Consider the following 17,114-nt stretch of genomic DNA (forward strand, 5'->3'; position numbering starts at 1 on the left):
TACGATTGGTATAATTTGGAATACGCCAAATGAATGGCACCAAATCTTCCATAAACGCGAAGGATATAGAATACGCAAAGAGCTTATAGGCCGGAAAAGCCCAAATTTCCGCAGGACGATAGAGAGAGAGAGAGAGAGAGAGTGAAGTGGTCAAGAATGACCGAGAGAGCGAGGGAGATGGGCGCACGTCCGGAAAATCCCCAGGAGAAATATTTGTAGTAGCGCGTGCCGCCAATAGAAAAGGATTCAGCAACGAAAATGAGAAGAAATTGTCCGAGGAGAAGCCGGCCATTTATTTGACTGCACCGAGAACATATCACCCCTTCATTCCCGGACCGCGTGGCCGTTTATCATAGGATATTTCTCCCTTTGATAAGAACGCCTTTTGCCGGACTTATCGAGACAGACGCGCACTTTCGGAATAGCCAAGTAATTTCTTATTTATCAGACAGAAATACGTCTCAGATTGCCCCGCCCCCGCTGCGAATAATATTCCTTATTGATAATATGGATGCTATACGTTGCGAAGGAGTTTTGCGTCGCATTCTTTTCTATCTACTTTGGTTATAAATATAATTAACATAAGTATGACACTTGCTATAGTGAATTTGAAATTGTTTATCTACCGAGACTCATGTCGCGACGTCGACTATAGCGAGCTTCGTAGTTATGACAACGTCTATTTTGTACAGGCTAGAGAGCGGGGAAACACGAACATTAAGGTTTCGGTTCTTGTGATTAGAGGTCGGGGACGGTTAATCATTATCCATGTTAAAATTGATTTTTTTCGGGAAAAAAATGTAAACAAAGAAATTTACCGGTTAATATTTCGGAAAATGATTAAAAACATGTATTATTCGAAAATTTTAGCTTTTTATCGAAAAAAACGTCGTTTTTCCGATTAATTTTACAAATTTATCAAAAAATTAATCGGATAATACAGAAATATAAATTACTTGATCAAAACGTTTTACAAATAATTTTTGAGAGCTTTAACCATCACCGACCTCTACTTGTGATAGGTAAAAAAGGACTTTGAGGTAACCAGTGTAAAACTTAAACAGTATTTAAAGTCCCTGCTGCTTGGTTTTGCGCATGTTGCAGCCTACTTCCAGGGGCTAGTAGGCCACACTTTGAAGCTCTCTAGCGCTCTTTTAACTCAGCTTAGGAAAATGGGGAAAAAAAGAGGCATACTTCTCAACTCACCCCCTACAACTCCTACAAATGGTTGCAAAGCCCTTTGAAATACCCTGTATAGAGTGTAAAACTGAACACTTAATTTGTGCATGCTCAGCCAACTTTTCGCCGTTATAAAAATTTACTATCTAACGATTCAAAATGAAGTAATCAAACTGCCTAGGGATATTTGCTTAGTTATAAGCCATATTTTCCCGATGTAATAGTTATAATACGTCACTTGATAGTGGTGTATTTTGCCCCAAAAAGTCTTTTGAAAAATATGCGGTAACAAGCGAGTAACATTAACAGTATTGGAAGATGGATACTTTGATCGGATAGAGATTTATCTACTTCTGCTTTTATCTATCTGGTGACGTATCATTCAAATTCAAATTCAAGTTTATTAGGAAAATATTTTTGTAGTATATTTTACAGGGGTGTAAGGGCTAAGTCATTGGCTGACTTGTAAGCCCTGCTTAGGTTCTTATTCAGTTATCAAACATTTAGATCAATTTAGCAACAGGAAATATACACAATTAACACTATATAAAAATAAGAATACACAACTGTATATTATATTTACTCAATAAAAAATAAAACAAACAGAAAACAAACAGCGGTAAGAGAGTTTCTAGTGGTAGGTTTTTGTTCTATCAAAAGTAACTTAAGTCTCTTTTCAAAAGTATAGATAATTTCGTGTATATCGATTTTAATGATAATGGAGTTGAACAATTTGATACCATTATATAATATTGAGGTCATTTTTTGCTGGTGTAACATTTAGGTAGTTTAAACATTTGTTTTGATCTCGTATTAACAGATTTTTCTGTTTTTCCTAAAATTTGATTATAACCGTGGAAATCTTTGTACAAAAATATGATGGTTAAAAAGTTATATAGTTGGAAAATGTTTTGAATAGCCCTCGATACAATATTTCTGAAGGCGCAACAATATTTAGGTGTTAATATCGTTAAGAAAGTTTTGCCTGTGAGGAGAATTAACGTTGGTTTCTCATTTATTGTCTAGTTCCTTTCGCGGCGACGCCGTGTATCAAGGCCATAAGTCCGAGCGAAGGATGGACAACGGGGGGCTCAACTGTAATTATCATCGGGGACAATTTCTTCGACGGCCTTCAGGTCGTCTTCGGCACCATGCTAGTCTGGAGCGAGGTAACTTCCAAACAACTTTATAGAATAGAGAGATACCCAAGGGAGAAGATCCTTTCACGGGTCTAACGCCATTAGAGGTCCATTTTTATATACCCGAAGTCTTACCAGATGGCGCTAGCAATCTGAAACATAATTCCCATAGGTTTTAGATAAAATATCGCTTAATATAATGTTACAAATATGTTTTTAAAAAGTAAATCGGTAATATTTTGTCCCTTCCCGCTAAAAGGTTTAAATTGGCGCCATCTAGTATTCTAGTATAAATAAAAGCGATAAAATTGAACCTTTAATGGCTTCGCACTAAATGTTTATTTTCCCTGTGAGCAATTTTTGAAGCGATCTTTTGAATGACGATATAAAGAAGATAATTTTAATTATCTAGTTAATAACGTCGCACGCCATACGGGTTCAAACGCCGCCGCGACACATACCGGGAGTGGTCGAAGTCACACTGTCCTACAAGTCCAAACAATTCTGCAAAGGGGCTCCCGGACGATTCGTCTACGTTTGTAAGTACAATTCTTTTCAATTTACACCAAGCTTGAATCTTAGACAAATAAACTAATGGACCCGACTCTAGATACATCTGTTCTTTTTGAGCAGTGACGCTTGTATCGCTACTATGTCTGATATTAGAAACATTTCCACACAAATATGAAATGCGCGAACAATGTTAGGCCAAATATTTTCAGCTCCCTCTTCTGGGATACCTTCGAAATGCTATTGGGAACATATGCTGAAGGTAATGTAGTAATTTCATATAAGTGTTATCCAAAAGACCTAACTTATTTAAAACTACAATGCAGTCGTCAGAATGAAGGCCATCTTACGTTAGTATTTGGGTGGAAACGTTTCGCGATTTTCTCGGTAGGAGCGCTGACGGGCGATGCAATGTGAAGAACGATTTCGAGTTCATTGGTTTATTCGTCCAAGCTTAACTAGCATTTCTAGTGGGGAGGTTTGAGGAAATAAAAGTAGAAATTGACGAACGAATTGAATTTGTACGTCCAAACCCCAACCTCTCCATTGTGAAAGTTACCTCCGCCTATTTGAAAGTGTTCTCGTGTGAAGTTTTCAACAAATTAACGCGTTAAGGTCTCTCCCAAGCTCTGAACGAACCGACGATAGACTACGGCTTCCAGAGGCTGGCCAAGCTAATACCAAGACATCCGGGAGACCCCGAAAAATTGCCTAAGGTAAAAAGATCTCAGTGACGAATATATTAAGGCGTTTGTAAACACCGTGATCTCTTTGATTTTGGTGGTCGCAGGAGATCATCTTAAAGAGGGCCGCGGATCTGGCGGAAGCTCTTTACAGTATGCCTCGAAATAATCAGCTGGGCATCCCTTCGCCGAGATCGCCAGTGGTCAACAACGCCGCCTCCGCCATGTCCAGTTTTAACGCATACACAGGTCAGTTGGCCGTGAGTGTACAACAAAACGGCAGTGGTAAGTAGCGTGGCCACGCCCAACAACACCCCACCCTCCGTGTTGGGTTCAACCATTTCAAAATTACTATTCTAAATACTCCAAAGAGCTATTGCGAGAAAAATAGCACCGAGATAATGCAAATTGTCACACTTACGCTTATTATGTTACTTATAAAAATATTAAATTTCAAATTTTCTATAGATAAATATTGTGATCGTTAAAAAATTTTAGTGACTTTTTCGGAATTTTATCCAAAATTGTTTATTCCACTAAAGGAATTGACCCCATTCGGGTATTTTAAATTGCAATATTTATTTGAAAGCCAAGTAATACTCATAATGAAGTATTTTTTTAAATAATTTCCCCCAAAGAGTATTTAGTATTTTAATTTGAATACTTTCATAAAGAGTATTTAGTATCGCATATTAAATAGTTTTTCTTTAAAGTATTTAATATGTTATTTTAAATACTGTGAAGAAAGTATTTAACCCAACACGGTCCAGCTTCTACCTACTATATTGAATGACCCTGCCCGGACACAAGCGCGTCAAAACGCTTAAATATTAAAAAAAGTATCCTTTACTGACCATCAAAGAACAAAATCCAAACAAATACGGTTAAAACGAAAGTAATATTGTAATATAAATATAACGTTTTCTATGTCTTACAACAAAAACGGCTTAAAGGTCTAGGATGTATTCTTCCTGTTTTCCTTTAAGTTTTCTTCCCGCCGCGCAAATATCCTGGTGGTAGGCCAACGTGTTCCGCGGTTGGCCTACCACCAGGTTATTTGCGCGGCGGGAAGTAAACTTAAAGGAAAACAGGCAGTAGAAATCTTGGGCCTTTAAGGTGTTAAAAGTTAATATTTTGAATATTGTAGAAATCTGAAATTCGACTAAGTTTGGTATCGTAATTTAAGCGGCAAAAACCAACAGACCCCCGTAACGAGAGTACGATCGCGTAGGTGGGGCCAAGAGCCCCGGCGTGTCGTAGGCGCGTTTCTTTCGGGGCTCGACTCCGAACATGTTGTTTTTTTTGTTGGTCGTCGCGTGGTGTTGGTTGTGGCTAAGGGAATGTGTTTCTTCTCTATTGGACTCCGCAGCAGGCTCTGACCGCAGGCATCTTGCTTTCTCTCCTTCTCTGTCCTTTGCAGCCGAATACGGCCGGAACCAAAGCAGCAGCGTGTCTCCGCGCGGCTACGGCTCCAACGCCTCCACCCCGCACTCCTCCAACGGCAGCTCGTACGGCAGCGGAGCCATGAACGGCGGATACGGATCACCCACCAACCTCGGGAACATGCCCGTGCCCGGATCCCCCGGACTTTTCAACGGTAAACTCTCAGATCCTCTTTTCATTATTATTTCATTCTCATTTTAAACGACATTTTACGTTTGAGTTTGGGATTTGGCTATGATATTTTGGATTGGTAAACTTAAAATTTAACGAATTTTGGTTATTATCACATTGGGATTTTTTGGGGATAAACGGTAGAAAGTATAAACACGATTAGAGCTCGGGGGTTTGGATAAGAAATAACTGTTTTATTTGTTTTATCCATAACCGAAAATTATGCGAATTAAAAGTTATTTTCTACATATTAAATCGTTTTATAACCGCGAATAATTTCCATAAATAAACAGTTAACCGAAATTTTTATAAATAATCGAAATTTATCTGTTCCGCCGGGCTCTAAGCACGAGGAAACTTATTGTAGCTTGGTTCATTGTTATACTTTAATCGGTTTGAGATTAAACGGATTTTATCATAATATCATTGAACTTTTGACTTTAAATTTCATTTCCGAATTTAACACAAGGAAAATTACTATAGTTTGATCGATTTAAAATTAAAAAAATTATCGGTGCATTCACATTGAATTTTGTAAAGCTTGATCGATTTGAAATTAAACAATTAACAATCACATTGTAGGCGCGGACAGTTGAAAGTGAAAGTTTATCACTTGTCTTTAAAAGTTCAAATATAATTTTTATTTCCGGACTTTTCGCAAGGAAAATTATTATAACTTGATCAAATTAAAATTATATAGATTAAATACTATCACATTAAATTTTTAGGGAGAAACAGTTGAAAGTTAAAGGTTCTCATGAACCTTGCGTAAAAATAATATTTTCATTTTGCGAATTTGGCACAAGGAAAATAATTTTCTTTTATTCCTTAATTTAATTCTGAACTTTATTTTCAACTTTAAGATATATAACCATAATATGGAAATTCTTAATTGATATGAATGTCGTTGGAAAGTTTCTTAAAAGCTTTTAGATTTGATATATAATATATATGACACGCTGTTGTTCAGGGATAAGTTAATTTACAGGGTTTTAATCTACTAGCGCCATCTGTAGTCGAGCATCTTTACGATTTTCGTATTTATTTTTAACAAACAATTTATCTTTTGAAAAGTAAATATCCTAGCCACCCAAAACAATTTTATTAGACGTATTATCACGAGTAACATCATAACCATAAGTATGACACTTCCCATTGTTTTAAAGCTAATTTTGTTAACAAAATTTTTTTTCGAAACTCACACTCAAACCCAGCTCGGACTGGAACTGAAAACTATATTATCGTCTTTATTAGTAGTATATTTAGGCGCTCTGTGTTCTCTTCAGTGACGCCGGAAAACGACAGTTTTGGGGAACCAATCTTTAGCTAATTAGCATACTTATTTTATTATGTTACTTGTGGTATTATTAATTATCAAGTAGTGCTATACTCAGTTGTAGGCTAAGAAAGGCAAAATATCTTGTACATTTGATGGAAAGATACTAGATACCGGTAAATCGGCGGCGGGAATTTCGAATTTCGCCTATTTTCTGCTGAATTACTTAAGGTTCCTACGCCTGTTATATTAATTAATTTTACAAATGTCTATTGAGTTAATTTCAAAGTGATTAATAAATATTTATAATAGATTATTAATTTATAGCGTTTTTTAAATATTATGCTCCTAAACAACCATCAAATCGCACGTTTATGTACGTCAACGTGGTAATCTCGGCACTACCCGTTCTATACTTACCCTGGACTTCCCAAACGGATTTTATTTTAGGCATGCCTCTGTTAGTACTAAAAATAAATTATTACAACGGTTTCTAAATCTTATCTATGTTAATTAATTAATTATCACTTTGAAATATATGGCAATAGACGATATTTCCCTTAATTATACTTAGAAATCAAACCGTAAACTGGCCAAATTTGAAATTATCGTAAACGATTTACCGAAATACGTGCTAGTATCTTTCCACCAAAAGTACTAGATATTTTGCCTTTCTCAAAGGGAATATAACCTCAGGTATTTGATATGGAACACCAACGTTTGCAGCTCTGACCGCTATTGCCTTTGGCTTTTGTAATGTTTGACACCACTGTACAGGGTAATTTGAAAAAATTAAGGGATCTTCCCTAAAGATTGTTTTGCAGGTTATATTCCCTTTCAACCTGCGACTGAGTATAATAATAAATGTAAGCCACTGAGCAGTTTGAAAGTGACTGAAATTTAATATTGCGCTTGTGTTTTTCATGTGTCGATCAGGGATGGGAAGCATAGTTTCATCTCCTTTCGCGAGCATGAATCCGTTCGCACTGCCAACGTGTAACGGTCAGTCTTACGGAAGCTCAATAGTGACCTCTTCCAAGTGACCTCTGTCCCCGACGGACGACGACGACGAACCCAATTGCGTCAAAGTCAACGCGTAAAAAACAAAGTGAACGTCGCGACATTTGTGATTACGAAGCAACAAAAAAAAATATTTTAAAGATATTCGTCACAGTGACTCAGCTGAAATGAAGAGAATTCAATGTAAATAACGCGGGCTTCGCACGAAAAAGACCCGTTCGGACTTAAATTAAATATTTAAGTGTTTTTTTCCAACCGGTCAATAGATTGCGCGGAATCGTCTTAAATCGTCGACGGACTCCAGGTAAAAGAAAAAAACAACAATTTATGTTTTTGTTTATTAATTAATTTGTAAATTTATTTAAAAAATAACACATTTACATTTAAATGTAGATATTTTTAAAATAATTTAAAAAAATTATGTTTACGTTTACCTTCACTTATCTAAAAAATGGACAAAATTATTCCCACGAATATAATATGTAAAAACATTTTTAATCATATTTTTCGAGAAAATATAAAATAAAATCAATAAAAAAAAACGAAAAAAAAACTTGTAAGGCTGATATCGAGATGCGGTGGTGCTCCACGCGGACTTTGAGGAAATCGGAATAATTTAAAAAATATATATATTAAAATAAAAATTCCATTGTGTAATGAAAGATTTCGCGACTCAGAAACATTTTTCGAACGATTTTCAAAAAAAAGGTAAAACCAGGAAAATAAAGTCGCACGCGGTCATTTTAGTTGTCCTGTTTCAGTGTTGTCATAAATTCATATTTAAAAACAGTGCCGGGGCGACAAATAAGACTATTTATAGTTCGAAAAATCGAAAAAAAAATTAAAAAAATGTAAAACATTTGTACAGATCTTAGCCCCGCTTACTTTTACGTCATCTTTTCTGTATATCATGTGATCATTAAATCAACAAATTTCCATTAAAACATAACAGGTTTATCTTACTTTTACTAAATTAAGTATAGGCATTGTGCGTAGTGCAAAAGCGCCATCTGCTTTTTTATTTGTCGATTAATTGCAGCAGGAAATATCAGACTTTTTATTCTTTAATATTTTACAGATAAAATTTTGATTTCTGACCAAAATTTAGCCTATGTACGAATCCTATATTTTATAATTTTTTGAAAATCCTTTCTCACTATTAATTTAAATTTTTCGGTGTCGTGAAATAAATTTTACTGCTAAACTTTTACACTTAATTTTTCATAAGTTACTAAGCCTATCACCGACATGTACAGTAAATAATATTTTAACAAACCGCCACAATATACTTAACAATTTGAACTAAAGCTAAAGTATTCTCATAATTTGAATTAAAGCTAGAGTATTCTCATAATTTTAATTAAAGCTAGAGTATTCTCCTAATTTTAATTAATGCTAGAGTAATCTCCTAATTTTAATTAAAGCTAGAGTATTCTCATAATTTTAATTAAAGCTAGAGTATTCTCATAATTTTAATTAAAGCTAGAGAATTCTCATAATTTTAATTAAAGCTAGAGTATTATCATAATTTTAATTAAAGCTAGAGTATTCTCATAATTTTAATTAAAGCTAGAGTATTCTCATAATTTTAATTAAAGCTAGAGAATTCTCATAATTTTAATTAAAGCTAGAGTATTCTCATAATTTCAATTAAAGCTAGAGTATTCACATAATTTCAATTAAAGCTAGAGTATTCACATAATTTTAATTAAAGCTAAAGTATTATCATAATTTTAATTAAAATATTAAATTTGTGGTGTTGTTAAAAATAATCGCCTCAAAACTCAACCAATAGCCTACCGAGTGTTGGGTTCCCGCGTAGCAACTAACCTTATCTACCCGAAATTTGCGGAAACTACTTTTAAAACGAAAACTACGCAGAACATACCGCCAATCACTTATTAACAAATTTACTGAAAAGTCGTCGTCTGTATCAACGCCTATTAACGGAAAAATTGTCCGAACCTAAATGGGGTTAGGCACCTTCAATAAAATCACATTCAATGAACGACGGCTAACAAATTTATCTCAATTGAAGAGGCGACAGAGTGGAGCAGGAATTCGCCAAAGCAAACTGAAAATTAAAGAGATTTTTAAAAATGTTCCCTCCATATCCACTTAGTGGCGTACAAACAGTCCCAAAAGACTCGCGCGAATAATACGTAAGCGCTAAATATCGTTTTCTATATAACAGCCGCTTTGGTGGGGCCGACTAAATACAAAATAAAATGTTAAAAGAGAGAGAGACATAGAGACTGGCTTCCAAAGTATTGACTAAACCAAATTTTTAGGATTCACCGAACAGCATTTTGAAAGAGTAATACAACAAGCAACGTCTCTTGGAATAAATTTTCGGTGGGGGGATGCGAGACCCGCGTAATCGTGCTCCCCCCCCGGGCCACTCTCGGGTCTCAAAAGAGTGAATAAGCCCGGTCCGCTCTATAATGTAAAAGTGGGGGGAGAAGCCAATGCCCAGGGGTATGCCTCTACTTTCCAAAATATAGTTTGGCTCCGGGCCCGCGTGTAATGGTGTTCCTCTCCAAGTAGATTACATTCAGGGGGAAGGACCAACATCACCCCTAGATAGCCCACACACCCCTCAATGCTATCATACATATATAAATATATATAGCTTACATATATAGTACGATGACGCTTTCGGAAAAGACTATTTTCGAGGGGTATACGAAATATACGTATAATTAGGGTTATATTCATTTTACAGCAGAGTCACGCTTCAAAAACGACTGATCGGGTTTCGTAATAGGTTTAATTAGTATTATATAAACCTTCCATTTAAAGGTTGTAAGAAGGTTACGCGAGATAATTAGTCAAAATATTGGTTATGGTAGGTAAGGCGAATGACGCTGTTGAGATCATGACGTCCTGGGAAAGCTATACGGATAGATTTTATGGAAATCAAGCTTGGGTTGATTTTGGGCTTGCGTAAACTGTATTTTGGAGTTACTTTAAGAATGGAAACAAAATATGTTTGAAATTGACGAATTTACTTTGTAAAGGAGTTAGGTGATAAGTAATAATAAGATGGGTTAACGGAGTGGTTAGCGCTTTCGCCTCGCAGCAAGAGGAGCCGGGGTTGATCGCAGCTTGTGGCAAAAGGTGCAAAACTCGGAACTACTCCTTCTGCGTAGAATTTGCAAGTTATCTCCGCACTGGTTAAAGGGGTTTCCCCTTTCCATAAAAACTTGTAGAGGTTAACGGTAATAGTTAGTGTAGGGGGCTGTTGGCTCACGTGGCATGAAGGGCTTTCCACCACCAACCTACACATTGTAACCCGGCCACCTGTTTAAAGGCAATAAAAGTGGTTAGATGACTAAGGCCTAAGGTGGTGCCTTGGGTATTAGCCTAGCTGATTATTATTATTATTATTATTTATTATCTGATAATTAACCTAATAATTAAAATACACACTGTTTTTTTGAGTTGATGAAGGTCGTTGCTATGGGCACAAGGCTCCTATACGGAGCAACCTTTACATCGTACTATACCGAAGGCAAGGTTGACCTCGCTGTACGAACTAGCCAAAAAGTTAATCATAAATTGAGCCGTAGAGATTGTCTCGTTATAAGGTTCGTAAAAGTTCCCTTTTCATATCGTAGAGGGGCGACCGAGTTATCTGGCCTTGTTGAGTTTTATTGGTGTCTGCAGTGGTGAGGTCGGACATCCATAAAATATAGACAATGGCGCGGGGAGGGAGAGATCGACTTGGGCCACAAAAGCCGCGAATTGAACGCCCGCCCGAAAAGAGTCAAAGGTCAAACCCACTACGACATAAAACACCGCGCCACCTAGGAACAACGTTGACAGACCCTTCCAATTGAACCCGCCGTAAACTTGAACGATGTCACCTTGGATAAAGCGAATTACTGTTGATGTTCGACATCGGACGATGTACCAATTGGATATAGGTAAATATCATGTACGAAATTGTTAATAAATTGTGCCAGTTCAGATATAGGTAGCTTTATAATTATCTTGGACAAATGAACTACTGGACCCGTATTAGATAGAGCGCTATGTTCTTGTGCCGCTCATAGCGCCACGGTATCCAACTTTGGAATATTTTCCCAACACAGAGTAATTTTCACTTTTTATATTTCGAGTTTATGAAATTAAATGATTTGTGTATTATATTTTTTATTTAATCGATAATGTATGCTTCATTAAGTAAAACTTAAAACCATCATTAAACTAAAGCGTTTCGAACTTTTAAAAATACACAAAACTTTATGAGTGTAGGTCCTATTATTTATTTAATCAGCTTAATCGTGATTTAATCGCGATTAAAAAATAAATATATTCCAAATATTAGATCGTTATTAAATCGATTGAAAGATTAGATCGTTATTAAATCGATTGAAAGATTAGATCGTTATTAAATCGATTGAAAGATTAGATCGTTATTAAATCGATTGAAAGATTAGATCGTTATTAAATCGATTGAAAGATTAGATCGTTATTAAATCGATTGAAAGATTAGATCGTTATTAAATCGATTGAAAGATTAGATCGTTATTAAATCGATTGAAAGATTAGATCGTTATTAAATCGATTGAAAGATTAGATCGTTATTAAATCGATTGAAAGATTAGATCGTTATTAAATCGATTGAAAGATTAGATCGTTATTAAATCGATTGAAAGATTAGATCGTTATTAAATCGATTGAAAGATTAGATCGTTATTAAATCGATTGAAAGATTAGATCGTGATTAAATCAAGATTTAAAAGATTAGATCGTGATTAAATCAAGATTTAAAAGATTAGATCGTGATTAAATCAAGATTTAAAAGATTAGATCGTGATTAAATCAAGATTTAAAAGATTAAATCAAGATTTAAAAGATTAAATCAAGATTTAAAAGATTAAATCAAGATTTAAAAGATTAAATCAAGATTTAAAAGATTAAATCAAGATTTAAAGATTAAATCAAGATTTAAAAGACTAAATCAAGATTTTTTTTTATTTAATCGATAATGTATGCTTCATTAAGTAAAACTTAAAACCATCATTAAACTAAAGCGTTTCGAACTTTTAAAAATACACAAAACTTTATGAGTGTAGGTCCTATTATTTATTTAATCAGCTTAATCGTGATTTAATCGCGATTAAAAAATAAATATATTCCAAATATTAGATCGTTATTAAATCGATTGAAAGATTAGATCGTTATTAAATCGATTGAAAGATTAGATCGTTATTAAATCGATTGAAAGATTAGATCGTTATTAAATCGATTGAAAGATTAGATCGTTATTAAATCGATTGAAAGATTAGATCGTTATTAAATCGATTGAAAGATTAGATCGTTATTAAATCGATTGAAAGATTAGATCGTTATTAAATCGATTGAAAGATTAGATCGTTATTAAATCGATTGAAAGATTAGATCGTGATTAAATCAAGATTTAAAAGATTAGATCGTGATTAAATCAAGATTTAAAAGATTAGATCGTGATTAAATCAAGATTTAAAAGATTAGATCGTGATTAAATCAAGATTTAAAAGATTAAATCAAGATTTAAAAGATTAAATCAAGATTTAAAAGATTAAATCAAGATTTAAAAGATTAAATCAAGATTTAAAAGATTAAATCAAGATTTAAAAGATTAAATCAAGATTTAAAGATTAAATCAAGATTTAAAAGACTAAATCAAGATTTTTTTTTATTTAATCGATAATGTATGCTTCATTAAGTAAAACTTAAAACCATCATTAAACTAAAGCGTTTCGAACTTTTAAAAATACACAAAACTTTATGAGTGTAGGTCCTATTATTTATTTAATCAGCTTAATCGTGATTTAATCGCGATTAAAAAATAAATATATTCCAAATATTAGATCGTTATTAAATCGATTGAAAGATTAGATCGTTATTAAATCGATTGAAAGATTAGATCGTTATTAAATCGATTGAAAGATTAGATCGTTATTAAATCGATTGAAAGATTAGATCGTTATTAAATCGATTGAAAGATTAGATCGTTATTAAATCGATTGAAAGATTAGATCGTTATTAAATCGATTGAAAGATTAGATCGTTATTAAATCGATTGAAAGATTAGATCGTTATTAAATCGATTGAAAGATTAGATCGTTATTAAATCGATTGAAAGATTAGATCGTTATTAAATCGATTGAAAGATTAGATCGTTATTAAATCGATTGAAAGATTAGATCGTTATTAAATCGATTGAAAGATTAGATCGTTATTAAATCGATTGAAAGATTAGATCGTGATTAAATCAAGATTTAAAAGATTAGATCGTGATTAAATCAAGATTTAAAAGATTAGATCGTGATTAAATCAAGATTTAAAAGATTAGATCGTGATTAAATCAAGATTTAAAAGATTAAATCAAGATTTAAAAGATTAAATCAAGATTTAAAAGATTAAATCAAGATTTAAAAGATTAAATCAAGATTTAAAGATTAAATCAAGATTTAAAAGATTAAATCAAGATTTAAAAGATTAAATCAAGATTTAAAAGATTAAATCAAGATTTAAAAGATTAAATCAAGATTTAAAAGATTAAATCAAGATTTAAAAGATTAAATCAAGATTTAAAAGATTAAATCAAGATTTAAAAGATTAAATCAAGATTTAAAAGATTAAATCAAGATTTAAAAGATTAAATCAAGATTTAAAAGATTAAATCAAGATTTAAAAGATTAAATCAAGATTTAAAAGATTAAATCAAGATTTAAAAGATTAAATCAAGATTTAAAAGATTAAATCAAGATTTAAAAGATTAAATCAAGATTTAAAAGATTAAATCAAGATTTAAAAGATTAAATCAAGATTTAAAAGATTAAATCAAGATTTAAAAGATTAAATCAAGATTTAAAAGATTAAATCAAGATTTAAAAGATTAAATCAAGATTTAAAAGATTAAATCAAGATTTAAAAGATTAAATCAAGATTTAAAAGATTAAATCAAGATTTAAAAGATTAAATCAAGATTTAAAAGATTAAATCAAGATTTAAAAGATTAAATCAAGATTTAAAAGATTAAATCAAGATTTAAAAGATTAAATCAAGATTTAAAAGATTAAATCAAGATTTAAAAGATTAAATCAAGATTTAAAAGATTAAATCAAGATTTAAAAGATTAAATCAAGATTTAAAAGATTAAATCAAGATTTAAAAGATTAAATCAAGATTTAAAAGATTAAATCAAGATTTAAAAGATTAAATCAAGATTTAAAAGATTAAATCAAGATTTAAAAGATTAAATCAAGATTTAAAAGATTAAATCAAGATTTAAAAGATTAAATCAAGATTTAAAAGATTAAATCAAGATTTAAAAGATTAAATCAAGATTTAAAAGATTAAATCAAGATTTAAAAGATTAAATCAAGATTTAAAAGATTAAATCAAGATTTAAAAGATTAAATCAAGATTTAAAAGATTAAATCAAGATTTAAAAGATTAAATCAAGATTTAAAAGATTAAATCAAGATTTAAAAGATTAAATCAAGATTTAAAAGATTAAATCAAGATTTAAAAGATTAAATCAAGATTTAAAAGATTAAATCAAGATTTAAAAGATTAAATCAAGATTTAAAAGATTAAATCAAGATTTAAAAGATTAAATCAAGATTTAAAAGATTAAATCAAGATTTAAAAGATTAAATCAAGACCAAAATAGGAAATCTTGATTAAATCGGATTAAAAATTAAATCGAGATTAAAAAGATTAAATCAAGATTAAAAAGATTAAATCAAGATTAAAAAGATTAAATCAAGATTTAAAAGATTAAATCAAGATTTAAAAATTAAATCAAGATTTAAAAGATTAAATCAAGATTTAAAAGATTAAATCAAGCTTTAAAAGATTAAATCAAGATTTAAAAGATTAAATCAAGATTTAAAAGATTAAATCAAGACCAAAATAGGAAATCTTGATTAAATCGGATTAAAAATTAAATCGAGATTCAGGTTTATTAGTCAAAGGAATGAAAACTATATCTCTATTGTGAAAGGTCAATCCTTGAACCTAAGGTGGTGCATTGGGTATTAGGCTAGCTGATTATATTAATAATAATAATTATTATTATCCCTATAACGCCCTGTCGTAGAACCTTATAAGTCCGAATAACTTCAATTAAATAGTTTGGATCGATAAAATGAAATTGGTTAGTCTGAGGGGTGGACTGGGGTGGACTGGGGTTGACTGGGGTTAAAGAAAATATATGGGGCCAATCAGGAGAAGAAGAATATTATCAGGGGACTATTTCCCCTTCTTGGCCCAGCCGCCCTGGGCTAATGTCTGGGAAGAGGATTGCAGACAGAGACTATAGTATGTCCGCGACCTGGTGCTCAACGGAGCAACACGGGAAAAACAACACCCAACTTACTTTTTGGTTTATGAAAAGCCAACGATATTATACTCGTTTTGAAATTTTTAACGTTAAGACTTAGTTTATCTTTTCGATATAACAGTCACCAGGCAGATTTCCCGCACGGTACTGATGAGTTCCAAATAGTACGAAACCGGTCTACCGTTGGAATTTCTGGCTATTTTATTTCGTTTTTATGTAATTTTTACTCGAAGATCTATTTGATCCGAGATTCGCGTCGTTTTTTTTGCTCGAAGACCCATTGGCAAGAGTTATTTGTATGTTATTTAATATCTTCAAATATGTTTTAGGGTTAAGCTATTTTATCCCTTTTAATTATGGACTAATCTACTTATTCATGTATTTTATAAAGGCCAGTGCAGGGGAAATTAATTTCTACCACTTTAGCTCGACAACTCTGACCACTAGGTTATCTCGTGCCTGGTCCCCGTTGCATAGGCAACAACAATGTTTCAACGTAAAAAAATATGGCGTTGCAAAAGGCATTATAACAAATTTGGGGGTAGAATGTTTTTTATAGCTTTTTTAAATTCCTAGATTTTGAAAAGGAGAAATAGGTGTTTCTGAAATATAATAACGACAAATACATGTACAAAAGAGTTAAGTTTTTGGGTGCGCGCTCTTGATATATTAGTAGGTTGTGGCTCGCGCGATTTTGAACCCCCGTTAAAAGTGTTAAAAGTAGGGTGGCGGAGTGATTAGCACTTTCGCCTCGCAGCAAGAGGAGCCGGGTTCGATTCCAGCTTGTGGTACTAGGTGAAAACTCGGAAAAACACCTTCTGCGTTGAGTTTGCAACTTCTCTCCCCACTGGTTTAAGGGGTTTTCCCCGAGTTCTTCGGTTTCCCCTTCCATATAAACTTGTGGAGGTTAACGTTAATAGTTAGTGTAGGGAGCTGTTGGCTCGCGTGGCACGAAGGGCCACCTGAATTATTGGCTTTTAAAGTCGCTTGATGACTTAGGTCTAATGCGGTGCCTTGGGTATTAGCCTAACTGATTATTATTATTATTTTACTTTAACCATATGACAGAAAGTAACCAAATCAGGTAACCACCAATCTTTTTCGGAATAACTTATTGAGAGCACATATTTAATTAATTTAAATGGTTTTAATATAAATTCTTGTTTTGTCTCAATGGAAAAGGTTAAGCCTAACCTTTTGAAAACCCCTTTTTAGGTGCAGATCAAAGAGCCAAACCAGTTTAAAGGCAGATTTAAGGAAGGGGGCTATGTTGGGACCTATAAAAGATCAGGTATTAATGCTATTTTAGATTTAGAGATACTTTTCGGGAATAATTTGAAAAAAAAAGT

At 32.8% G+C, this 17,114-nt stretch overlaps 1 protein-coding gene across 3 annotated transcripts in view; it reads left to right on the forward strand.

Annotated features, from left to right (window-relative positions):
• Window positions 1–7,720, forward strand: part of kn (EBF transcription factor knot) — a 96,051-nt gene extending 88,331 nt beyond the window's left edge. For 2 of the 3 annotated variants that reach the window (XM_090172501.1, XM_090172502.1), the window contains exons 9-14: window positions 2,206–2,348; window positions 2,731–2,857; window positions 3,456–3,544; window positions 3,619–3,796; window positions 4,932–5,108; window positions 7,338–7,720. In XM_090172501.1, the coding sequence (XP_090028627.1) occupies window positions 2,206–2,348; window positions 2,731–2,857; window positions 3,456–3,544; window positions 3,619–3,796; window positions 4,932–5,108; window positions 7,338–7,444 (821 nt within the window). In that variant the 3' untranslated portion in view covers window positions 7,445–7,720. Of the gene's footprint in view, window positions 1–2,205; window positions 2,349–2,730; window positions 2,858–3,443; window positions 3,545–3,618; window positions 3,797–4,931; window positions 5,109–7,337 lie in introns of all 3 variants that reach the window. The other variant, XM_090172500.1, reaches the window with a different exon arrangement.
• The last annotated feature ends 9,394 nt before the right edge of the window (window positions 7,721–17,114 follow it).

The sequence above is a fragment of the Leiobunum rupestre genome, chromosome 4, assembly GCF_980474605.1.
Source record: "Leiobunum rupestre chromosome 4, qqLeiRupe1.1.hap1, whole genome shotgun sequence".
Taxonomy (NCBI): Eukaryota; Metazoa; Arthropoda; class Arachnida; order Opiliones; family Sclerosomatidae; genus Leiobunum; species Leiobunum rupestre.